This window comes from Caenorhabditis elegans, chromosome X (assembly GCF_000002985.6).
Source record: "Caenorhabditis elegans chromosome X".
Taxonomy (NCBI): Eukaryota; Metazoa; Nematoda; class Chromadorea; order Rhabditida; family Rhabditidae; genus Caenorhabditis; species Caenorhabditis elegans.
In genome coordinates this window covers 17,399,725-17,424,804 of record NC_003284.9, presented here as the reverse complement: position 1 = coordinate 17,424,804, position 25,080 = coordinate 17,399,725, and the positions used below count along the sequence as shown (strand labels likewise).

The 25,080-nt window shown below is 36.8% G+C and overlaps 3 protein-coding genes, 1 long non-coding RNA gene and 2 other non-coding genes across 7 annotated transcripts; 2 read left to right on the top strand and 4 right to left on the bottom strand.

Moving 5' to 3' along the window:
* Positions 1–2,464: 2,464 nt before the first annotated feature.
* linc-48 lies at positions 2,465–2,918 on the bottom strand. Its single transcript, NR_102260.1, has one exon. It is a non-coding gene; the product is annotated as a long non-coding RNA linc-48 (long non-coding RNA).
* Positions 2,919–3,045: 127 nt separating this feature from the next.
* F11C7.9 lies at positions 3,046–3,288 on the bottom strand. The gene has a single exon (NR_072956.1). It is a non-coding gene; the product is annotated as an Unclassified non-coding RNA F11C7.9 (non-coding RNA).
* A 48-nt stretch (positions 3,289–3,336) lies between these two features.
* Positions 3,337–4,594, top strand: osm-11 (Notch ligand osm-11). Its single transcript, NM_078422.9, has 2 exons — positions 3,337–3,449; positions 3,532–4,594. Exons 1-2 carry the CDS (start codon positions 3,398–3,400, stop codon positions 4,047–4,049), a joined length of 570 nt encoding a protein of 189 aa, NP_510823.1. The 5' UTR covers positions 3,337–3,397; the 3' UTR covers positions 4,050–4,594.
* A 6,196-nt stretch (positions 4,595–10,790) lies between these two features.
* On the top strand, positions 10,791–22,273 carry crb-1 (uncharacterized protein). The gene is made up of 30 exons (NM_078421.6): positions 10,791–11,001; positions 11,554–11,839; positions 11,886–11,985; positions 12,032–12,182; positions 12,682–12,824; positions 12,870–12,965; positions 13,035–13,476; positions 13,567–13,706; positions 13,774–13,887; positions 14,163–14,344; positions 14,393–14,624; positions 14,675–14,770; positions 14,818–14,968; positions 15,013–15,142; positions 15,259–15,422; positions 16,011–16,120; positions 16,166–16,399; positions 16,680–16,869; positions 16,929–17,059; positions 17,107–17,275; positions 17,320–17,510; positions 17,581–17,667; positions 17,715–18,059; positions 18,968–19,474; positions 19,527–19,743; positions 19,823–19,927; positions 20,570–20,682; positions 20,760–20,837; positions 21,171–21,344; positions 21,957–22,273. Exons 1-30 carry the CDS (start codon positions 10,956–10,958, stop codon positions 21,999–22,001), a joined length of 5,169 nt encoding a protein of 1,722 aa, NP_510822.1. The 5' UTR covers positions 10,791–10,955; the 3' UTR covers positions 22,002–22,273.
* F11C7.8 lies at positions 10,990–11,113 on the bottom strand. Its single transcript, NR_072955.1, has one exon. It is a non-coding gene; the product is annotated as an Unclassified non-coding RNA F11C7.8 (non-coding RNA).
* On the bottom strand, positions 22,195–23,241 carry F11C7.6 (the record flags this gene model as incomplete). Of its 2 annotated transcripts, NM_001047775.6 has the most annotated exons (3): positions 22,195–22,552; positions 22,949–23,095; positions 23,147–23,241. In NM_001047775.6, the coding sequence occupies 3 exons, from the start codon at positions 23,212–23,214 to the stop codon at positions 22,366–22,368; spliced, it is 402 nt and encodes a 133-aa protein (NP_001041240.1). The 2 variants fall into 2 exon arrangements, with proteins under 2 accessions (NP_001041240.1, NP_001041241.1); NM_001047776.4 differs by lacking the exon at positions 23,147–23,241 and having other exon boundaries at positions 22,366–22,552; positions 22,949–23,028.
* Positions 23,242–25,080: the final 1,839 nt, after the last annotated feature.

Sequence of the window (25,080 nt, the reverse complement as noted above, 5' to 3'; positions counted from 1 at the left end):
TTTTGAATAAAACTGTTCATTTTTGCTCAATTTCTGCAGACCATAGCTCAATTTATTCTGGTATTATCACAACATTTTTTCGCTAACACAAAAAACCGCTGTAGTAATTTTTCACTTTTTTCATGTCCCGTCCACCCCTCCTCATCTGATAAAAACTGTTTCCATAGACAACAAATTGATAAGTGTAGAATGTAACCAAAACGTCAAAAAAATACTCCGTGCCCACTCGTAAATTATGTCTTGATCATTTCATTTCTCCGAATTCGTGTCTCCACGTGACGCGTTGCGATCGGCCTAAAATTAGTACGCGGCGGCTCCTATCTCGGTGTGAAATCTAAAAACTTGTTATTGTCAGCCAAAATTAGCGGAATTAGTAACATAACAAATTAAGTGCCCTTTTCGCATTTTTTTTCTCGGCGTACATTCAAAGATTGTAATCTAACATTTCAATCTATTCTTCGAAAATACTGAGAAATAATGGCATCATTTTTTAAAGATCCTAGGATGGAATTCGCAATAGAAGAAAGCTGACTTGACCCCGCCTCTTTGTTGGCTGATGGGAATGTGTGGGAAAATTTGTGACTTTCATGAAATCTTTCGATTTCTGTCCTCAAAAAAGATAGGCTATATGCGACCACATGATTGAACGGTTTTGATGATGATGTGGCGTAGGGTGAGACCAAAAAATCATCTGAAACATTTATTTTCGGATAGGCAGTACACGTGGCTTTTACTGCCTTCCGTGGTTGAATTCTAGAAGCAAAAAATGTGACGCAAAAAGGTGACAAACTTCACTAAAACTTGTTTCTAGAAAAGCGGCGAAACAGAAAAAAAAGAAGAGTGTTCGTATACATCGTTCTAGAATTTTCAGCTTTCTTTTCCCTTGTTTCGAACCTGAGTCATCGCCACATATAGTTCCGTTTTCGAAATGTTATCAATCACTGCAATTTTCGAGACAAACTATATGTACAAACAACACACCAGTTTGCAGAACGACAAATAACTGGAATGATTGGGTGTGAAGAATGGCGAACAGTTTTGGGAAATGAACTTCAGCTTTTTTTATAGTTCCGTATATTGATGTCAATTTATGTTAAGTTCCGTAGAATATGTTTAAGTTGATGTAAGATTTTTTATTTTCTGAGTACTCGCGTATTAGGTAAATCCCGAAACGTTTGCGATGGAGCTACTACACAGTACCAAATTACATTTTTTTAATCAGCCGCGAAATTGCATACCTTGATGAATGTTGGTTATGCACGTTCCATATAATTCCCTCAAAAAATTGCAAATTAATGTATTAACCAGGAAGGACAAGTACCTATTTTTAAACAAACTAGGTATACCTTATCAAATGAAAAAAACCAAAGGCAAAAACAAACGCGTATCAAGTGGTACTGTAACTACACATCATCATCGGTACTCAAGACTCTTCATCATGATTTTTGCTGTATTGCACAACTCTTTCTATCTCTCAATTGTTCAAACCGCCACTAGCTGTTTCGCGAATCGGATAGCGAAACCTACCGTAATCCTAGCGCCCTAGGCAAAGATCTGTTCTACGAGTTAGTGGTAGAAATTTATTCTGTCAAAACAAGAAGAATACAAAAGGAAAAGCTGTTGATTCAAATATTTTGGCTGACTGGTCGCTTTTCTGACTTTCAAAGATATTCAATTTTACAATACTTTTACAATACACATATACACGCTATTAGTCAAACAGCCGAACACAACACACGAGCCACGTCTTGTCAGTTTCCACGCCGCCGCACCCTGAGAATATAAAGTTCGTGGGTGCTTTCTCATGCTTTCTCCTATGTACACCGTGATGACAGAAAGGAGAACAAGAGTGTCAAGATAGAAATGAAAAAAAAATCAAAAGCTTATCTAGAATCAAATTCAAAAGATGTCACTCAAAATGTTCAAAGTTGTTCCAAATTTAGACGCAACCTCAACCATTAAAAGTCAGGAGATACGGAAGGTGTTGGAGGTCGTACACAATCCATCACACGAAAAGAGAAACAAGACGTTGTTTCTAGAAGTGCCTTGATGAATGAATGACAGGGAAGGAGCAAAGGGCATGTTTTTTAGGGTAACAGGGGAAAAATACAGTTTTTCTGTGTTTCGAATTCTAACTTGGAGAAAACATTTGTCTCTGGTCTCATGTCTCAAGTTGGGCAGCTAATTCCGGACAGTAAAAACCTGAATCAAAGAACTGTTTCTTGCCAAGGAAGTTGTTACGGTATTATTGAATAGGATATGGAAATGAAAAAGAAAGACAGTTGCACGGATGTTTGCTTAATTGAAAGTAGTGGTTTGGTAAACACGGTGTTACAAAATAAAGCTTTGAGTAAAGAACATCTGACAGTAATCGTCATCTATAACTCTTTTGAAATGACGTTATGCTAGAAGCCACACATAGTTCAACTACGAAATAATTCTTCGTCGAATGATTAACTCATTCAATTCCCAAACTTCATTGTTCCTAGCTTATCATAACGTACTTACACTGAAAAAGCCTTGACCGCAAGATTGTTTTGGTCAGTCGCTAAAACAAAAACCATCAAAAAGTAAAAAAAAAGGTTTAAGAAACGTGACGACTATAACTTTTTTGTGTAGCAGTAGTCTGTGTTCCGCATGATGAAGTAATGAAATGGTGAAGTGAAGAATAAAGATTGCGTACAACGAGGGAAACACTAAAAATAGTTTATTTCTAAAGCAGTGATAACACGTAAAGAACGGGTGCATTATTTCTGTCTCCCATATCCCTTTTTAGACGTCCATCACGAGTCGTCGTCGAGTTTACGCGCACCACGGAGATGTTTGTGTCCGACGCTGTGCAGGGTACATGATAACGGCGTAGTAGCTGAAGATCGAAACACATCGACGACCTCGACGTACCCCCATCGGATGTCTTATACATCTTTCCTCACATCATCATCATCATCATTATCATTTTTCGACCACTATCTTCTCATCTTCAGAAAACTGTGTGCGACACTGGCTTCTCCATCACTCTAACCACAGGGCGATCATTAGAGATCCCATCCATCATCCGCCGAAAACCACGAAACCCTCTACACCGGTGCTGCTATTTCTCAATTCCGTTAGTCGCCGATACTTCAATCCTTCTTTCCCTCCTTCGGCCCTGATGATATTTTTAGAACAATCAGTTTATTCGGCGTCCTTCTCCCCACCGCGAGGCAATCTTCAAAGTTCCTAGGGGGCGGGACGCGCGCCCCGCGCCGCTTCCGACGACTCTCACAGACAAGGAAGGGCGGTATTGTGGGGCGGAGTTCACGCGAACGCATAAAAGGCGCCGATTTCAGATAGGCAGTACGCAGTTTCGACTTGCGAGATCAAGCAATTGAATCTCAAAAAAACACCGTTTCCAAAAATGAACTTTATTACCGTCGCCGCTCTCGCTATCGTTATGGTCTTGGCACAAGGTGAGCACATTTACAAAACTATAGAGAACATTCGATAACTTTCAAAGATATTAGACAATTACATCATTCTTTGTATTTTCAGCCAACCCTGCCCGTGTTCGTCGCAATGAGGAGATGTCCGAACGTTATTGCATCAAGCATCTTGACCACTACAACAAATACTGTGGAGACAACGCTGGACCAATTGACCGTGCTCTCTTTGGAAAGGTTGCCAAGTTCTGCCCAGCCTACGAAAAGCACTGTGCCGTTGGAAAGGCCGGACTCGTCGAGCTTCCAGACCTCGGCTCACCACTCGTTATGCCACCAGTCCTTCCAAGAGGATCCGACTTTGCCAGCCTCGATTTGCCAATCGCCGATGAGCGCAAGCCAGCCCACATCCACTCCTCAAGAACCGCTCCACAGACCACCCGTCTCACCGCCGCCATCGTAGCCACCTGCACTCCAGAATGCACCGCCGCTCACTGCACCGACGAGTGCAAGTGCGCCCACACTCATCCAAAGGTCCATCAAATGTGCAACCCACCATCTTCCGCTGCCATGGCCGAGACTTGCCAACGTTGGTACTCCAAGTGCACCATGTTCACTCCAGTGCAGTATTAAGCGTTGTTGTTAATATTGTAAATAGCAAAGCCGTTCCTCTATAGGGGGCCTTTAAGACATGCAATCGTTTTTGCCTAGGTGGGACCTACCTACTTTTAACATTTGTTTTTTTTCTTTTCTCACTCCTCCCCCAAATTTCCCTCTAATTGTTTTCTATGAGCTCGCACCCTAGTGCAATTATTTAATTTTTTATTTTTTTTTCTCTTTTTGGCCCCTCCTACCGATTCGCTAAGCTATTTAAGATCTCGATATCTTGAATCGTGTACATTTTTCGAAAGCTTATTAAAAAATAGCTAAAATAGCTAGATAACTGGTTAATCAGTTATCGCAGCGAATTGGATGGAAAGTATCGCTGGATAACTGATTAATTTCGTCCATACCTCCGCTTATGTGCTCTTTTGTGCTTCAATCCTGAATTTACCTGATCCGTAAATGATTTGTCTCAGTACTGTGTACCCTCCCCTGAAAAACGTTTGGCCCAGTGCTTGATTTTCTGATTAAGGAATTCAGTTGATAACGTTTAATAAAGACGACTCTTCTCTTTCATATCTTCTTGTTCTTTTCATTGACAATGCAAAAATAGTTAAACATGGTTTAAAACAGATACAGTAACAATCTTCTAAAGAAGGAAAAAAGAAGAAAGCAATACATCTTTGTCTTCTCCGAAAATAGACTATCTGAGAGTGTCGTACGATCAAACGCTTAACAAAAATCGTCTTTCGACGTCGCGTCTTCTTCTCCGTTCTTCCTCTTCCTTCTTCTCCTGTCACCACCATCGCCGTCTACACCGTGGGCTTCTGATGTATGATTACGATAGAACGAGATTCGGTGATGAAGTTTCTTTTGATAAATGGCTCGCTCTTTGAAGACAGTGTCAGAGAGAAGTATTATCATTGTCGTATCTTCTTCTTTTTCTCCTCAAACAACATGTTCTCCTTTCGAATATGTCAACAACTTCACAGCACAAACAATGACTTTTTGCAGGGAAACAAGGTGTGGCGGTGTGGTATGGGTTCTAACTTTTGAAAGTTGGTCTTTATTGTGTTGTGATTACTAGAATACTACAATAACAAGCTATCATTTTCTTTCTGTCGAGTAAACGGTTTTTTTCCGAATCCGATACTGTAGTGATGAAAATGATAACACCAATAGGGAATCTTGGGAAAGGAGTACGGTATACAAGATTTTACAAAAAATTAATGAGATACAAGCTCTCAAAATATTGCTGTTTTTTGATGAAATTTCAAGGAAAAACTCTGGATTTTTGAAATAAAAGATATTCTAAAATGAAATTTTCTTTAGAAAACTTCAAAATTTAGGTAAACGTTTGCCATCTTATGATTGAGTGTTGTACATGAAAAGTTTGTAATTGTTGTTTTTGATTTGTTAAAAACTAAAATCTTAGTTATCGCGCAATTGCACTGAAACCACATTTTTACAGAATAAATAAAAATTATGGTAGGTTCATGCAGGATAGCAAGTGTGTTTGAATGAACTGAGACTTTTATCTTTATAAATTGCATTTTACAAATTTTTCGAACATATTGACTGTTTAAATTTTGTATCAATTTTTATATCTACTTAAAACTTTTTTTGTTAATAGTACACAATTATTCGTCACTTAAAGTTATGTTCTTATTGAACATATTTTGTTGTTGTGAAAAAATTACCGGCCAAGGTCTGGAAAAACGCACCTGACTAATGGATGGCTGGAAAAAAGTTGTGATGGATTGGTTCTAGAAAGACTTGTACCATGTTTTTGTTTTTACTACAGAAAAATATTTACGGTACAGTTGTAAAGTTTCACACCTGATGATAAACTGTCATATATTATTTCGCAATATGTGACCTTTGTAGCTAAAGATAAATTTTTGTAAAATGTGTTTTTTTTTCAGATGGAGAGGATGTAACAAGGGATCTTCAAGAAACTCTGTCTCAAGCTGTAGATTCCATATTTTCTAGAAACGATTTTGCTATATAAATTCGTATACATACGAGTATGCAGTAATATTTCAAAAATTGTTCATTTTTTAAGTTAAATTGATTTCGTTTTCTATTTGAATAACCATTTTTGAAAAAAAAATGTATTGGTAGTTATTTTCAGGTACAACCACTACATAAGTATTATGAAACTGAATTGAAAAAATTTGATAAACTACAAATTCAACCAATAAAAAATGTGCAGCAAAACATTGCATTACTGCATTGCTATACTCAATTTTGTTGAATTGGAAATGAGATTAAAGTGCGGTTTTAACCCGAATTCTAATTTTTTCAGTAGCTCCTATTTCGCTCGATAGAATTCCCTGAAAAATGTATTCTAGATATGAAATGGCAAAATTACGCAATGCATGTGACGTGGTGCACAAGTGTTAAAAAACAAGGTGCACGTGAAAGTTTTCAACTTTGATGATATTTTCCCGGCTTACAACTCTTTGAATATTATCGGAATGTTTGCTATAAGCTGAAACAGTTACATATGTATAAAAAATACGGTGTTAAAAAAAAATATTGTTTGGAAAATGTTTCAAAGTTTATTGAAATGTTTCCGGGGAGTTTTAGATTTATATTATAATTTTGTTAGAACAATACAGGAAAAATTCGTGTTCATCATATTCTCATAAGACTAATTTATTTTTGAAATTTTTTTAAAAACTACTTAGAACATTTCAAGAATTTTCAAACGTTTTTCTAGCTCCAGGAGCTACTCCCTTATTATGCCTCATACATACCACTATTTAAAGTCTCTTCAATCCCGGCCGATGTGTAGTTTAGTTCTTGTTTTCCTGAAAGGTCGGACATTAGACACTTCAATTAGGAAACGCCACGGTGTTCACAGGTTTTTTCTGCTGCGCACTGGTCACGTTTGAAGTTTTACCGCACTCTGTTTGAACTTCTAAAAGCATTCGTCTATGTTTGTTATCTTAATGAAAATGAACACGAAGACAATTAATTGTGTACCCGTGTTGTTTTTGACTTCTGTGTCGCTGTTTTCATATCTTAAGCGTCATGAAATGAAACAAACTATTTTTAGTTCAAAATCTTGCGATATGTCTTGTCTTGCCAATTGATAACCGTTGATCTTCTGGTTTCATCTTGATTTCTAAACTATGGACAGTTATGTTTGAATTTCCAAATAAATAAAAACAACCGTTTGATAATGAAATTTTTGATAGTAAAAGCTAAAATTGGAGTAAAGTACTCAACAAAAAAAATCAATGATTTTTTCATTGTTTTTAAAGTATTATTCCAAGTTCCTCACACATTTCGTCAAATTCCTTTTGTTTTAATGTGCTGAGATTATTTATACATTGCCTGATGAATTTTTCATGCTAATTTGAAACGTTTGTTTTCTTTTAAATTCTGAGACAATTTCAATGCTTTAAATTACAAAACTTCAGCTCTATTGCTGCATTTTTGTATCAATATTAAAGGTGAAACAATATAGCTAAAATGTGAAGTCAAACAAGTATTCGTTGAACTTCAAAACATTATCCATGAATCCTGTGAGCTTTCGTAAAACGTTCGTTTGAACTTTCCTCAAAAATCTGCCTCCACTCGAAAAATCAGAGAAATCATGAGCCAACACAGTGGTGTCGAATTTCCGCAAAAGTTGTATTTTCTCGGTGGGTGGTCTTGGGTTTAGCATGGTGGTCGTACCTTCCATTCATTTTTGATTCATTAACAAAACACATACTTGGGCAAATAAAAAGGTGGCTAATTGAATAAGTTTTGAAGGGGGCCAGGGAAGAAGATGGGGTGCGTGATTGTGGAAATTAGAGCAAGCAACAAGGTAAACGTAGTTAATTAACACTGCGAATAGTTGTTGAGGACATGTCTGGCGGCGGCGGGGTACGCGTAAAACGAGAACGTGCTAACAATTTCAAAACAAGTGACCATTTTTCGAAAAGCATCCACTTGCAAACCCGGCTTTTGTATACTCGCTTCCCCATCCGCCGCGCTACAGTACAAAACGTTTTGGTGCGCGAAGTCAAGAAGTTGCTGGACACTGCGGTGGCTCTTTAAGTGGCTCAGACGGTTTCCGATGGGGTGTGCTCTGGGAGCCCAAGATGGTGAGGGGGAGAGCCTAGCGCTTGCCCAAACAAAGTCATATCCCCCCTCCTTCCAACCAACTCAAGTGTTGTTTCTGTGCTTTTGGAGATCGTTCGATAGTTGATGAGTCTCTTTTAGGTATTCAATCTTAGTTTGCTCTCAACTCTTTGCCCCTGCTTGTTGATACTTTTTACATTGTAATTAAGTGTCATTTGCAGTGATTGGGCCTGCTGCTTAGTTCTATTTCTGGATTGTGTAATTCTAAGTTTTTGATACAACTACTATGTATACTACTAGATTCCTAAAATTGCAAAAGGCTCTGTAAAATAATTGTAATGGTTTTTGCATTATTACGTACAACTGTTCTAAATTAATAAGTTATTTTTATAAGGTTTTGTGTTTGAAAACGTAAGGTACTTAGTGAAGTTTTATTAGTACAGGAAAAATAGTCAGAATTTTTTAATAAATTTTCTAGCTCGATCTACATAATTAGTATTCAAAACCTTGATTCGAAAATAATTGTCTCACTGTTAGTCAACAAATCATCACGGACTATTTGTCTTCAATTATCTTGTTCATATCCCTTCTTCTCGCCATAACCGGAAATGCCTCGAAACAAATACATGTGTCCCTTCACTCTTAATACACCCTATATTCCGGTCGTCCACGCACCTTTTTTTCCTCAGCAGTCCATCAAGTGTCCCTCCGTCCTTTTCTGTCATTTGCTGCACAATTCTATTCTTTCCAAAAACTCTTTTTGTAAGACCTGGGGTTATGTGTGCACTGTTATCAATACCATGCTCTTTTCCATGACCTTACGACCCCGCGCGCGCGCAATCGTTTTGTTTTGTCTATATGCGTGTTTTTTATTGACTGACTGACCACTACATATTTGCGGCATATTCAAAAAAAAGGTGTTTAGAGATAGACAATTAGGCGACGAGATGTATCATGCACACATACATTTTTATCTTCTCTAGCGTATTTTTGCGCCGTATTTTTTTTCTGATGCAAAGTCCCCAGATAATACCATAAGTAGAACGCGATCCGAGAAGCTAGCCACAGGGGTGATTTTTTTTCGTTGCTAATTTTTTTTTGCTTTTCAAAATTGTTGTTTTCCGTAAGTACAATTTTAGCATTTTTTTTAGGAACGACAAAAAATCGTCAGATCAATTTGTAATTTGAAATTTGAATCCAAATAATCTCTTGGTTTTAAAAATTTAGCATTTCAACAAATATCAACACAAAAACTAAGTTTAATTATTCAATGTTTATCAACTGAATTTTTATTAAATTGAAAAAAAAGTTGTTTTTAAAAGTTGTTTTTTAAAAATTTATTTCATCATGTTACCGTGAATTGAAAATTTGAACTTTTCAGTTATTTGAGAAGATTCCCTATTTTGAAAATGTTGGCAACATATTTTTGAGCGTAAAATGTTCACAATGAACTGTAATTTTTTGATTAATCAAAAATATATATCAGAATCAATTTTAAGGTTTGTGACCTCCAACATTTCCAAAAAACATAACTGATAGCATAACAAGTAAGTTCAAAAACTTTGCGTCTCTTGAGTATTATTGGGAGGTAGTTTGAAATTCCCCAACTATCTTTGAAACATTTGAGAATTTCACTTTTTAAAATTATGTAATTGATTCACTTGTTGGTATTTTTCCATGAAATTCCGACAGTTTGCCATTTCCAAATGCGCGGTCATTTGTCAACTGTGCTCCGCCTTGGCCTTCATTTCTACTCAATTTTCTCAGCAAAGTTTGTCCCGTCTAAACGGAACTACTAAACTTTTTTGCTTTTGCCGTTTTTATTTCGGAAATTTTTATTTGAATTTTCATCCAAATATTTTCTAAAAACGTATTTCGATATCGGTAACCCCAGCAAATCTCATTTTTCCGCATAACAGGACAAACACACTGTCCTTTTCGCTTCACTTTTTTGCTATCCCCTTCTTTTTTCCGTGTGCGTGCCGGGTGAAACTAGTCTCATCATTTGAAAATTGTCTGTATAATATCCGACCTACTACACATAAAATATATAGATGTTGGAGATGTTGACAGCCGGAAATTGTTTGGAACTAATTAGCTGCTGAGGGTTTTTTGCTGTAATTCAAGTGGACCCAGCACTTTTTGAGTATTTTGAATTTGTACTTACGCATAATTAAGCTTGTTCATTCTTATTTCTTTTAAATAAAAAAACTCCTGAAATCACAATAAAACAATATTGTCGCTTGTTATGGGATAAAACCCCATATTTCAGCTAATTTTATTAACACATACAAGTACATTAGGAACTAGATGATAATAAAAAAAAGTAGGAAATATTTTATCAGACGACAATTAAAAGTAAAATCAAAAGCATGAGCTGCCAAACTGAAACGAGCACAAAAAAAATGTCGAAATTGTACAAATACTCTCGAAAACCTTTTTTTTTAACTAAACGCTGAATTTCTATGTTTTCACTTTTTATAAACGTTTGAAAATTTTGTATATCTTCAATCACTCGGTCAACTGAAACTTTCCCTACTATTTCCAAATTACCGTCGAAATGCCACAGGGCAGCTAGCTGACCCCTGGCAACCACGAGATTCCCCCCCCCCCCCCCTTCATCTCTCTTGCCCGTGTTTCCTCTTCCGTTCTAATTACCTGCTTATTATCCGACAATACACCTGGCTCTCTAGGACCTTCTCTTTCTCTCTCGCGTCACTCCGGCAGCTAGCGTGTGCGGTACAGAAGAACAATCGTCAAGCGGCAAACTACCTTTTTTACCTCCAAACACAAAACAATTCGACTAGCTGCCGTCATTACTCCTATTTGGGATCTGCATTCAATGATCTACCACTCATGAAATATCAACATTTTCTCATATTTTGTACCCTGGTTACAAATGGTAAGTCTACTACTAAGATATGATGTCATTCGGTTTCACAGACTGATTGATCTGAGTGTGAAAAGTTTTGGTTTAGACTAGATGAGAGATAGAAATGTATAACACGAAGTTTAAGTGAACATCTCAAAAACTGAAAATCTAATTTAAATTCAAAATATGTTTGAGAAAGTTGATTTTGGGCTTTTAAGTGTTGAGCATTGTTGTATCTGAAAACTCTCAATTTTTGCAGCCCATCTCTTCTTTGATTTTGTAATCGTTTATATATTTTCAACTAAAATTGTAAACAAATAACTATTAACATATTTGTCGGTTAACAATTATTTCAGAAGCCCAGACCTTTTCAATAAAACACATGACTTCTTTCTCTGAAAATTAAATGAAGCTCGTATATTTCATACCAAAAAACAAAATAAATTTCTAAATTTTGTTTTCCAAAGATCAGTTCCAATCTAAAACTTGGACAAAACTACCAACTGACTTTTTGCAAAAAGTAATCCATCATTATCATTAAGACAGATGAATACCACAAGCTGTCACTAAAACTCTTTTCAGCACTATGTAACAGAGCGTGCAGTCGGAACACATGTCTTAACGGCGGAACTTGCACAGTGAACGATGAGACGCGAATGTTTCAGTGTGAATGTCCGAAGGGTTTCAGTGGGTTGCTATGTCAGGACAACTGCTCTTTGCACTGTCTCCACGGTAACTGCGTGAAAGGAACGTTTGGCGAAGAAACTTGCCAGTGCTCCGAAGGATGGATGGGCTCACTTTGTGATAATCTAGTTACTGATGATGACACTGCTCAAAAGTGCTCACCGCAATGTGGCGATGACGAAAGGTATACATGACCTTGTGCAAACCAAAAACATGTATGTTTTTTATAGATGCACAAAAGGAGCCGACGGATCATACATTTGCCAGAGCAACGAGCCGTCTTGCGCAACACACACTTGTCAGAATAACGGCACTTGTGTTGCCGAGAACGTGAGTGACTTGAGTCCAGAGTGATAAAAACCAATAGAATGTTCAGGGAAATGTAAAATGTGCCTGCCCACCTGGATTTGTTGGAGATCACTGTGAAACTGACGAGGACGAGTGCAAAGAAAATTTTTGTCAGAATGGAGCAGATTGTGAAAATTTGAAAGGAAGTTATGAATGCAAATGTTTAAAAGGATTTTCTGGTGAGTTTTGGTTTGAAAATTTGGATGGGAAGGATGAAATATAGTTTTCCAGTAGACATAATTGTGAAAAAAAAACCTGAAGTTTGAAAAACGTTTAGTTAGATTTTTTCAATAAGACTAGTGTGAATTTGATCAAAAATCATTTATAAGGTGCTAAATGACCAAATGTCATAAAAAATTTTCTAAACAATTCGGGGATTTTTTATCTCGAGTCAAAAATCGCATACATGTTTTTGCCACGTTTCGACAAATCTGAAGCATTGTCATGTTGATCCCTTTTGGCTCGAAATAAAATCATTTCTTCAGGTTGTTCAAAAAGTTTTATTATGATATTTGGACAAATACCCAGTTTTTTTGCAATACTTATAGTTTTCAACTTTCTTATTATTTTCTCAATTTTGTTAACGTTGCTGATTTGTTGAGAGTTTACATTCGAATAAATTATTTTATAAAAACAAAAGAAAACTAAGAAGAAACATGTTTTCACAATTTCTTCTAGGTAAATACTGTGAAATCCAAGACAAGAAACAATGCACTTCTGATTATTGTCACAACAATGGTCAATGCATTTCGACTGGCTCCGATCTCTCCTGCAAGTGCTCTCCCGGGTTTGATGGTGCATTCTGCGAGCTCAAAGCAGAGGTAACACCAATTTTCTCACTGTTAATTGCTTGTGTTTTTTCTCAGGTTAACGAGTGTATATGTGAAAACCCGGCTCATGTTTGTTCACTCGTAAACGGGACGTCAAGGACAACGCAATGCGAGTGTCCTTCGGGGTTTATGGTACGTTTGACGAATAATCTGGGCATGTTCGGATATGGGTCCCTCGCGCAATCTATCGTTTAATTGCAGGGTGCCGACTGTAAAGAGTTGCAAGCTCGTCCATGCGATCGTGAGCCGTGTCTTAATGGGGGTCACTGCGTCGACGACGGGCAGAATCTCTTCACCTGCTTTTGCCTTCCCTCTTTTACCGGCATCTATTGTGGAGAGCCTGTTGATTGTCTGGTTAATGGATCGGATTGTAAGAATGGGGGAAAGTGTGTGTTCGCGTTAGCCGCAACTACCTGCCAGTGTCCGGAAGGATTCAATGGGTCCAATTGTGAAATAAGTAATTCATATCGGTCACATCCAACATGCAGTGACATTCGATGTTTGAATGGTGGAAGCTGTAAACTCGACGCAGAAGGGGAACCGTTTTGTGTATGTGAAGAAGGGTTTGATGGACCGTTCTGTGAGCCAAAATCTGGATGCACAATTAATCCCTGTCAAAATGGAGGAACTTGCCAAGATGCAGGTAATAAGAAAAAGAATAGAGTTTTTTAGGGAGCTGTAAATTAATTTTTGTGCTGATACTGATACTCTTTAAAGTTTTACAATTTTTCAGATGGACAATACTTCTGTCATTGCACATCAGGCTTTGGTGGCGTCCACTGCGAAACGGTGGATGAGCCTTCAACCCCTATTCCCACATTAGGAACGTTTCCATCTTTTACAACTTCTGGAATCGACGGATTCTCTCAGAGTGTGAGTGTTTTAGTTTTTTATTCAAAATTCGTTCATAATAAATACTTGCAATATTAAAATTTTTCAGAAAATATCTTGCGAAGACTGCGTCAACTCATCCAATTGTCTTGACGTCGAATCTGGGCCAGTTTGCATTTGTGATGATGGATATTTTGGACAAAAATGTGATCAGAAACATGATGTAGGTTTTTTTTAAATGAAAAACAGTGTAGAAGAATGCTGAAGTTTTACGAAATTTAATTGTGTCTTTTGAATTCAAAAAACTAAAACTAAAATTATATTTTTAGTCTTTTCTATGTTTTGTAACATAAAGAAATTAGTCCCTGATTTTGTTCTACATTAAATTTGAGACAGTAAGTTCAAACAGTTTTCCAGAATTGTTGGTATTATATATGTACTTTAAGAAAATTTTAAAAAGTAAAAAATGTAGACAAATCATTCCATTCTTATTTTCAGAAATGCTCTAAAGTATCCTGTCCATCTGGTCAAACTTGTAGCCAAGTGAATGATAACGTGAATATCACTGCACAATGTGGATGTGAAATAGGCCACTTTGGACAACAGTGTGAAATGGTGACGTCAGCAACATTTTCGGCGAAAAGTTTGTATATTCATCAGAGCTCCAAATTCTCCCTTGGGTACTTTCTTTTTCTCTAACTATATATTTTATGAAAAAAGCATTTCAGAACTTCTTCATTCGAAAATATTGCCTATGAACTAGAGTTTTCGTTCCGCACAACTGTGGAAAATACCCATTTGGCGAGCAGCGAGAACATTCTCGGAGAGAAGATTTTGTCTATTCAACTTTTGTCGGGATACTTGGTGTTCAACATGACCGGAAATTCGTTGGAGCACCTGCTGCCAATGAGAGTTAGCGATGCTCAATGGTATACAGTGTTTGTAAAGGGAGAGGATAATGTAAGTTTAAATTTTTTTTAACTTGAGTATATATTTTTAATTTATTACAGAAAATCCAAATCGAAGTCTCCACTGAAAATGGGTTCAGTCTAGTTCAAAAGTCAGTCAACGGACAGCTTGAAGTGTTCCTCACCAGATTTGGAAAGGTATTAGCGTATGAAATACACTCTTTACTCAATAAACTGATTTACAGATCTCTGGAACTCATCACTTTATAGGATGCATGGCTGATGTTCGAGTGGACGGGGATCTCATAATTTTTGCAGATAACAAACGAGCAATTGATATTAGAAAAGGGTGCACTAGAAGTGAACAGTGCACCAGAGCATACTGTCAGAATGAAGGTTAATTTTTTCTGAATGATGAAGTTACAAAAATAAAGCTTCAGGAATTTGCATTGACCATTGGGAGAGCTCAAGTTGCAAATGTAAACCTCCATACCTGAAACCAAATTGTGTATATTTCCTCCCCAAAACGACCTTTGGACATTTGGACCAGCCCTCAATTGTGCATTTGAGGTAATTTGTCAATAATGTGGAATTTTTTTTTTGCAATTTGTGCTAATTGAGCAAAACCTAGAAATTTGGAATCCAAAGCACTAATACTAAATAAACACAATAATTGGACTATTTAGCACAAGCGAATCGGAAAACCACCTGCTCCGTAATCACATCGAGTTGAGCTTCTTAATGCATTCCGGCAAACCGGATGCCGTTCTGTTCTATATTGGCGAGAAGCACGCCGCAGATGTTCTGACTAATTATCTCGTCGTCAAGATTGCTGGCGGTCTTATTACAGGTGAGTCGAATCAATTGAACACCTGACGAGTTGGGGATTAATTTGCGAAAAGAAGTGGAAACATGTTGGTGTTGGAAAAGGTCTTGTGAATTCTGGAAAAATGAAAAAGCTATAACTAATAATTTTTTATGTATTCAAATGAAAGCGCATACGGAATTTTCATGAACAGCGATAAAAACTCATAAAGAACCCCACTTCCTCCTTCACAGTCCAGTAATATTCTGTGATTCAACAATTTCAATGAAATTTTCACTAAGATAGTTGAACAAGCGGGAGAAATTGTGCAAAAAATGATTGAAGCGTGAGAAATATGTGTTCTTCGTAAATCCACACAATGTGAACACTGTCACGCAATAATGCACAAGACACAGGTGTGCAAAAGAAATGAGGACACGCGGAGTAATTTTTGTGGCACTAGTCTCGAAAAATGATTCTTTTCTTTTGAAATAACATCATTTTAAGCTTTGAGAAACTTGAAAAAAAATATCATGGGCATTTTTGTTTTTTTTTTTTTAATTTTGGGTTACGGCAACAAAACCTGTATTTTGTGAAGAAATGACGCTTTCAAAAAATCCAATTATGTTTCAGTGAGATATAGAACCGGTGGCCGTCGTGAAATCGAGTTCTCCAGCAAAAACCGCGTTGACGACAATCAGGAGCATCATGTTCAAATTTTCTTGGACAAAACCACTAGACAGGTATGAAAATTCGATTGACATATGTCTCTAAAACATAATTTTTAGATCATTATCGACGATCTCATCGAATGTTCGGAACCAATTATCTCGCGCATGTCACAAGAGTTTTATGTGGATGACATTGTGATTGGAGCGTCGAATGTTGTAGCAACCGACTCGGAGTTTTATAAAGGATACCTGCAGGATATTCAAATCAATCAGAAATCTGTGGTCATTCATCCAACTTCACTGACAATTGATAAAATCGGAAAATTGGAAAGGACACAGAATGTTATTGAGGTATGGTTGAAATGAAAACGTTTTAGTTTACAAATTACTCCCTTAGACAAAAATTTATTTCCTTTTGCAAAATTCACTTTTTCTTCAATTGATTGACGTTTTGAACATAATTCTTTCTCAAAAAATGAAAAAAAAAACTAATAGAAAAAACAGTAGCCTCCTTACTATGAAAGTTTTTGATCCAATCTAAAGTTCGTCAACTATTTTATTGCGAGATCAATCTAGACCGATATACGTTTTTAAAAATATTTTAACTTCAGTCCAATTTCCAATGTTCCAGGGCGCTGTGTCTGACCCAATGTGCTCTTCTAGCACCTGCAAACATGGTGAATGCTCCGAAACGTTCAATGATTTCACTTGCCGATGCTCGGATGGCTCGACAGGAAAACTTTGCGATAAAGTTGACTACTGCAAAGATGCAAGCTGTATGAAAGGTTCTAGATGTGAAAATGCGGATAACGGGCATTATTGTAAGATTTTGATTACCTTCAAATCTTTAAAGATTTTACTTGCAATTCTGATTTTTTAGGTATTTTCCCAATAACTATATCAAATGGAAGCATGCTTACCTACAGTCTGGCGCCCACAAAATTTATGACTCTCCCAAGCATAGAATTCTCGATCAAAGCACATTCCCAAAACGGACACATTTTTACACTGGTTAGTTCCCAGTTAAGTTTTGATGTTAAATTAAAATTGTATTACAGACAATTGATAAATCAACGTTGTCAGCATATCTTTTCAAAAAGCGTTTGGCATTGGCAACCAATTCCGGTTCCGGTACAATCCAAAAGTTTGATTCAGTGATTGCTGATGGAAACTGGCATCAAATCATTTTGAATCCTCACAAAGTTTTGATAGATAGCGTGAAATTCAGTAAGTGTTTTTTAACGTGAAAGAAATAAATATATAATTTTCAGTCTCTGATAATCAACTCTATCCAGCGGAGAGCAAATCTGGAGCTTCACTTTTTGTTGGCGAGCAAGAGCCTCAAGAAGTGACATTTGCATGTTTGGATCTTTTCAAAATGGGAGAGTATCCAACATTATCATTCACAAAAGTCAAAATTCCAACAAATTCGGAGACATGGAATCTGACAGACAAAGCATCGGTCAGGCGGTTTTTTTTAACAATTTTGCACTGCTTTTTTGTTTCCAGTGCTTTGACTATACAAAATTCAGGTTGGCACTGGTTGCATGTCTACGGATCAATGTGGTCTATACTCCACCTGTCTCAATGGAGCAACGTGTGTAGATATTTGGAACAAGGTTTTATTTATTCTCTTTATATACTTTAAATTGTTTCATGTTTCCAGCGAAAATGCGTCTGCCCAGCAGGATTTGCCGGTGAAAACTGTGAAGACAACGTGAACGATTGCAAATTTGTCGATTGCGGTAAACATGGGTACTGTCTGGATGGAATCGATGAAGCCAAATGTATATGTAACAATGGATTCCACGGAGAGCACTGTGAGCTTGCGAAAGACGAATGTGAAGGTGTCGAGTGTCATAATGGTGGGAAATGTGTGAAGAATAGAAGCGAGAAAATCGTTTGCCAATGTGGAAACTCGTGGATGGGAGATTCGTGCAACGTTACCAAAACCACGAATTGCAAAGATTCACCGTGCCAGAATTTCGGACAGTGCATGCAAAAAACCGATGTAAGGTTTAGTTAGAAAAACAAACTTTAAGTTCAAAAAGGTCCAAAAATGTTCTGACAATTAATAAAAAATTTGAGTTTTTGAAAATCTAATTTTGTTTCTATCTATGAAAAAAAGATAAGGAAACATATAAATAACTTCAAAAAAAAAGAACACTGATCAAAAGTTTAAGAAAAGTTTAAGAAAAATCGAAAAAAATCGAAATATCGGAAAATCGAAAAGTTGAGAAACGAAATTTTTTGATTTTTCGAACTTTCAATTGCAGATTCTTTGTGTTTTATAGAAATTTTCTAAAGATTTAGAGTAGCTTTTAGAGTAGTTTTTTAGTTTTTGAGCAATTCAACATAATTCGACGAGTTTGCGCGAAAGCTCAAAAATTTTTTTTTTTTTGGGAGTGGAGTTAATCTCCAACTCCAGAATAGGCCATATCCATAGGGGCGAGGTCGATACTGTAGCTCGCGCATTTTGATTTGAATAATGGCTCTGAAAGATTGTTCAAATATCGCAAAACGCCCAATTTTTTGCTCTACATGCTGGATATAAGCATTTTCAAGTGATAAAAAAATAAAGCCAATGTTGGATTGCAAACATTTTCATGTTTTCAAAAGTTTTTTAATGACAGTTTTTGTGTAAGTTCTAACATGAAGCGCAAATTCATAGCTTTGTCAAAAATGTTGCTACACGCTTGAAATAGAGGCTACCAACATGCATGATTTTAAAGTACACCTTGACAACAGTTTTTCAAATTGTTGGGATATCCCGAATTTAGAGAGTTTTATTTGAAGCCCTGGGGTTTAGCATTTTGAAATTAATTTCTTATTTGCTCCTTGATAAAATCCCTTTGTAACAAACCTAACATTTTCGGGCTTACAAATTTAGATCAAAAGCTCTTCATGTTCATTTTTCAGACCTTTTTCGAATGCAACTGTATGGATGGATACTCCGGTGAGCTATGCGAGCAGCGTGACGTCAACGAATGCAATCACTACGACTGCAACCGTGGTCATTGTGTCATGACAGTCAGTGGGCCGGCCTGTCAATGCGAGATGGGATACACTGGAAGATTCTGCGAGAAGCTTTTGAACCAATGTTCCAGCAACACTTGTAGCTCAAGAGGCGCTTGCTCTCCAGTCTGGAACAACACTGTCTGCAACTGTGACAATAATTGGAGAGGCGCTCATTGTCAACATCAAATGGACACTTGTCTAGACTTTCCCTGTAATAATGACGGAGTATGCAGAACGAATGACGAGAACACGTTTAGTTGTGAATGCCAGAAGTTTTTCATGGGAACGAGATGCGAAATCGAGGGAAGCTGTTTGAAAGCTCAATGTGTGCACGGAGAATGCATTCAGTTATCGCCAGAGACGCACACATGCAGCTGTAATATTGGATATGAAGGTGACGCTTGTGATGTGAGTGACCTACTGGATTTTTACAAGTGTATTTATCGGAAAATGTTTTCAGAAAAAAATTGACTATTGCAAAGCAGGGCCATGCTTGAACGGAGCCAATTGTGAGAACAAGCTGACGGGCTACAAATGCACATGTGCTGTGGGATTTGAAGGCGCTGATTGTGAGATTAACATTGATGAATGTGCGCTCGAGTTCTGTAAGAATGGTGCAAAATGTCGAGATAAGATCAACGATTATGAGTGTGTTTGTGATGGAACTGGATTTGAAGGTAAGATTTTGAACTGTCGGAAATTCGTTTAATTTGTAGCAAAGAGTAAAGTGTGAAAATTAATTCGAAATATTTTTAGGAAGAAACTGCACAACTGACATCAACGAATGTGCAAATCCAAACAACTGCATCAACGGAGAATGTACGAATACTCTTGGAAACTATAAGTGTGCTTGTCGCAATGGTAAGTCAGCGGTTTGGATTAATTTGTTGGAAATTTATTGAAAAGCATATAACGTAGAATTTCCCTTTGTGAGAAAAGTATCAAACACCTTCAATCATTTACCTGAAAATTATTTGGAAGCTTACGCACTGAGGGGTAGTCTCAAAAAAGTTTAATGGCTGTTGAGCTGGCAGACTTTTTTTTGTGTTCTAGAGGAAGAAATTTTTAACATTTTTTTTCTGAAAATAATTTCCTAAAATCCAACTGTTTTCAAAAATGGTACTTCCTCCAGTAATCTGACATTTAGCAACTCTATTTTAGTAGCCCTTGACAAGCATGGACGTCTTGAAGATTTCAATTCAAAACATTTAAAATGCAATAAAACTGAGAACAATTATTTTGTCAATTGACAATTGTTTTTAGATGAACTCAAAACGAATGGGCATATGAATTATCAAAATTGAAGTATCAAGAGTTATCAAAAAAACTTTAAAATTGTTATTGTATCCATACTATGTTTCGATTAATTCAATTTTTCACATTTTTCAAAAAGTCGTCTCATTACATTACATTAAATTTGAGATGTTTCTTAATTTGCCACTCTTCTCTGGAAGACATATCAAAAACAAATTTATTCATAGCCACCATCTCAATTAATTCCAGGCTTCATTGGTCCTCGCTGCTCGGTTCGGAACCCTTGCACCGCGCAAATCGCATCAAACAACATCTCAAGTGTCACTTGTGTACATGGAAAATGCGTGAACCCCGTTGTCCAAGTGAGTTGTTTATATCCGCTTTATAATGAAGCAGTAAACGCATTATTCCCTCTCTTATTTTTATTCATAATTTTCAGATTGAGAAAAACCGCGAAGTGGCGAAATACGAGTGCGCCTGCGATCGAGGTTATACGGGGCCTACGTGTTCGCAAAGAGTAAGCTTTTTCTTTTTTTCCCCCTTTCCATCTTTTTTCTCATCATATAAAAAGGGAAACGGAGGTGGAAATAAATAAATAAAGAAAAAAGAAAAAGAAGCGGTTATTTTCTTTGTTTATTTGTCTATAATATAGATGGAGAGACATTGGATAGGAAGAAAAAGAGAAAATGGAGAAGAAGGAGTTGTCACAATTGATTCCAATGTATTATTTCTTCTCCGTTTTCTCTGTTTTATTTTTCATACTGCTCGTTGTTTCGAACAGTACTTTTTTCACCTTTTCTCAGGAACAGAATCCCCTTCCACCCAATCTACCTATACAATTTATTTCCAGATAAAAGAGTCAGCCATGTCAAACATCAGCTATTTGTTCGGACCAATTATTGCGGTTGTCATCGTGTTTGCCATATTGGGATGTCTGCTGCTGTTCTTTGTGATACGGGGCAATAACGCCATGCATGGTCATTATAGCCCAAGTTCGCACGAATTCACACAGAATCGAATGGCGGTTAGTTGACAAAAAGAAAAAACACTCAGTTGAGTTTTGTTATGCTAGGTGGGAACAATTCTTTTCAAGTTATGCATGCTAACTTTTTCATTGCTGTACATAGTTTTATGCAAGTGGAAAAATTGAGCATTTTCAATAGTTTCTGATTGTTCTTTTGTAATGACTGTCTGTGAATTTCAAGGACTCTGAAAACAATTACGTGTAAATCACATCACATTGTACGTGGTACATATTTAACACAGAAAATTGAGTTATAAAATCAGAGATTTAGAAAAAATTTTTCGAAATGTCGAGACTTCTTTTGGTTGCAAAAATAATTATAAACTTTGCTCTCGCCTTTTTCGATTTACGTTCGCTACTTGGTATGTACATCACTTGCCGAGCAGTGCCTCTTTTTTCAATTTACAGAAACTTTAACTATTAGTATAATTTCAACTACGGAACCATAGAAAAACAAATGCCAAATATTTTGAGTTATGGACTTGGAAAGATGAAGCAGCAGAAAAATTATAATAAACACTTAAAATGTGTATATTGATTTTTTTATTTCACTGAAAAAAATTCAACATTATACATTTTTAATTGGCTTATCAAAATTTAACTTTTTTTCAGATGCCAACTGTGATCAAACTTCCACCTCAAGAACGTCTTATCTGAACCCTGAATACCTGAATTATTTGCTCAAAAAGTGTGTATTTTGCCCCCCCCCCCCACTCACCTCTCCTGTTCATCTGTGTCTTTTCTCGTTGCATCTACTTAAATTTTATTTCCACATTTTCATCACAAAACACTTCATTACTATGTTACGGGTTTGAATAGTGCTCTTAAATTGTTTTTTCCTCTGTATGTAAGTAATGGTTATGTTTATTATTATTATCAAAATTTTTGTTGCCATTTTTGCAATAAACAATTAGAAGATTAGATTGAAAGTTAAAAGAAATCATTGCGTTAATATGAGTGAGATAAAATGTATGTGGATATTAGAGGTACATGTAAATTTTTTGCTAAAACACAGAGTGACTTATACATCTTGACGGAAATCTGTTGAACCCTCCACATGAGATGATTCCTTTGTTTTATTAGAGCAATAAAACCGCTTTCCATTCCAGTCGATCGTTTTTATGTATGCCCCATTACAACAAGACACCGTTGGGTAGAAGCAAATGTTGTCACTGGTACCACAAGATTGAATTTCAATGGAATCGCCTCTGAAAAATATGGACAAAAGTGAAATGTTGAACTCGCTCATTTTAAGGACAGTAGACTCTCCTGTTAATTTTGTTTTTTGGACATTTTATTTCGATTTCTGACTAATAAGTATTTTATTTCGATTTCTGACTAATAAATTTTATGAAAAATGAGCAGAGGACAACGAGCATGGTCAAGTTTTTTTTTTGAACAGGAGCACTGGCAAATTAAAGATTTCTCATATTAATTACAACGTTGAAAAAGAGTTCAAAGAGAAAAAGAGTCAGTCAAAAGTTAGATGGTATATTATTAAAATTCATGTTGAACAGAAAGTTATTAGATTTGCAATGCATTTGAAATTTTCCAATCACACTTATTTAAAGTTCATTTGTCTCTCTTACTGTTTTCTAACTCACGAGCAGATGGGTTCAGCACAACCAGCAACTGGTTCACAGGTTCTTGTTCGATTCTGTTTTCCGCAGTATCCACAATTCATTGAACACTCGCCCCACGCAGACCATGCTCCATATGTTGAGTCACATGCGGCTCTTTTGGCACGATTCCTTAATTCATAAACATTTACGTACGTTTTATTTTCAAATTAAAGTTCCTACTGTAGAGGAGATGTTGAGCAATAATGGTATAGTAAAACCAAGCAAGTCATGGAAATGAATTTGAACATATTGTAATTGAGCAAACTATCTGAAACCAAAAAAATAATTTGAAAAAATATAGAAAGGGAGCAAACTGAAAACACTGGCACTTTGCCATAAACTCCTGCTTTAAGTATACCAAATTGTGCTTTGAACACTTTGTGAATAAAAAAAGTCGTTCTCCATGTGACCTTCTCTAGAAAAATTGCTCTCCAACCCATCAAACACCCATTTGTTTATCTTTCAGCTGTTTTTTTTTCTAAAACCCATAAAACTCCTGATAACTTTTAGAGGTTTGGAATTTTATTCAATTGCTTTAAAGATAACTTTATGATGTGAATTCTTATGGTGGCCATAAAAGCAACAAGAAATGTCAACTATTCAACCAATAAAATAAACAATTTGCATGCTGAGGGAAGTGCCTTTGAACTTTGTGAATGGAAAAACTTGTTTCAAAAAAAACTTGGTTGTGAGAGAAATGTTTTTTTTTCTGCGAGCAGAAAAGAAAGTACTCACTTTGACGACTGGCATTCAGGCAGGCATGTCTTGCATAAAAAATTTAGCTTTAGACAATCTGGAAAAGCTGATAGGATGGTCATAGGACTATCTAGTTGTTGTAATTGTTGTACACTCAAAATAGTAACAAGTGGCAAAAAGCCCGGAAATCAATGCGGCATGCCGCACTGATAGATAATATATTCTACAGTAATCATACCGTTCTCCAATGGGACTCCTACGATAGCTCAAAAACATCGCTACAGCACTACAGCACCACAATCATGTCCCTTCGTCAAACCCAACCTCCCAACAAATGACAATTTGCACGTCAAAAATCTTAATATTTCTAAAACTACAGTACTATTGTGCTCCTACAGTACCCCACTGTAGTACCCCGAAACTATTCTGCATTCCGAGAAGCGCGAGCTTGCCGCTTGCAATTATCGTTTTCCGCGAGAGGTTACATAAATTCCATTTAAGTCATGCTGCAATGGGGCGTCGATAGCTCAGTCGGTTACAAAACTGACTTGCAATCGACAGGTCACGAGTTCAAGTACGGCCTAGTCCCCCCAGGTTTACTGAGCCTGGAGATTGATGAGTATTCATGGAGCTTAACTCCGCTCCCAAAAAAAAAAATTTTGCGCTTTCGCGCTTTTTCGTTTTCCTCAAAAACACGGCATCGGTGCATTTTTTAATACTGATCTTTGAAAACCAAATTTTAAAAATACGAAGCTATTTGGCTGTATTCCCACTGTACCCATACAGTCGCATTCCGAAAGTCACCACAATTCAATATCACTTTAAATAAAAAACACCCAATGATTCTGAAACATCAGTAAGTCTACCGTATTCTTATGGGACTCCTATAGTCGCTCAAAAACATGACTGCATTACTAAATCACCCCAATCATATCACTTCGTCAAACCCAACTCCAAACAAATGGCACTTCATACGTAAAAACCCCAATGTTTTTCAAACAATAGTATAACCGTACTCCTACAGTACCCCTACTGCCTCACTTTCTGCATTCCGAGCAGCGCGAACTTGCCGCTTGCACTTATCGTTTTCCGCGAGAGGTTACATAAATTCCATTTAAGTCATGCTGCAATGGGGCGTCGATAGCTCAGTCGGTTACAACACTGACTTGCAATCGACAGGTCACGAGTTCAAGTCCGGCCTAGTCCCCCCAGGTTTGCTCAGCCTGGAGGTTTGCTCAGCCTGAGTATTCATTGGGTTGCCATCAAACCCAATGTCTTATGTCGATGGTGGTGTCGGAAAAAAATCGCATGGCCTATTCTGGAGTTGGAGCTTAACTCCGCTCCCAAAAAAAAAAAATTTTGTGTTTTCGCGCTTTTTCGTTTTCCTCAAAAACACGACATCGGTGCATTTTTTAATT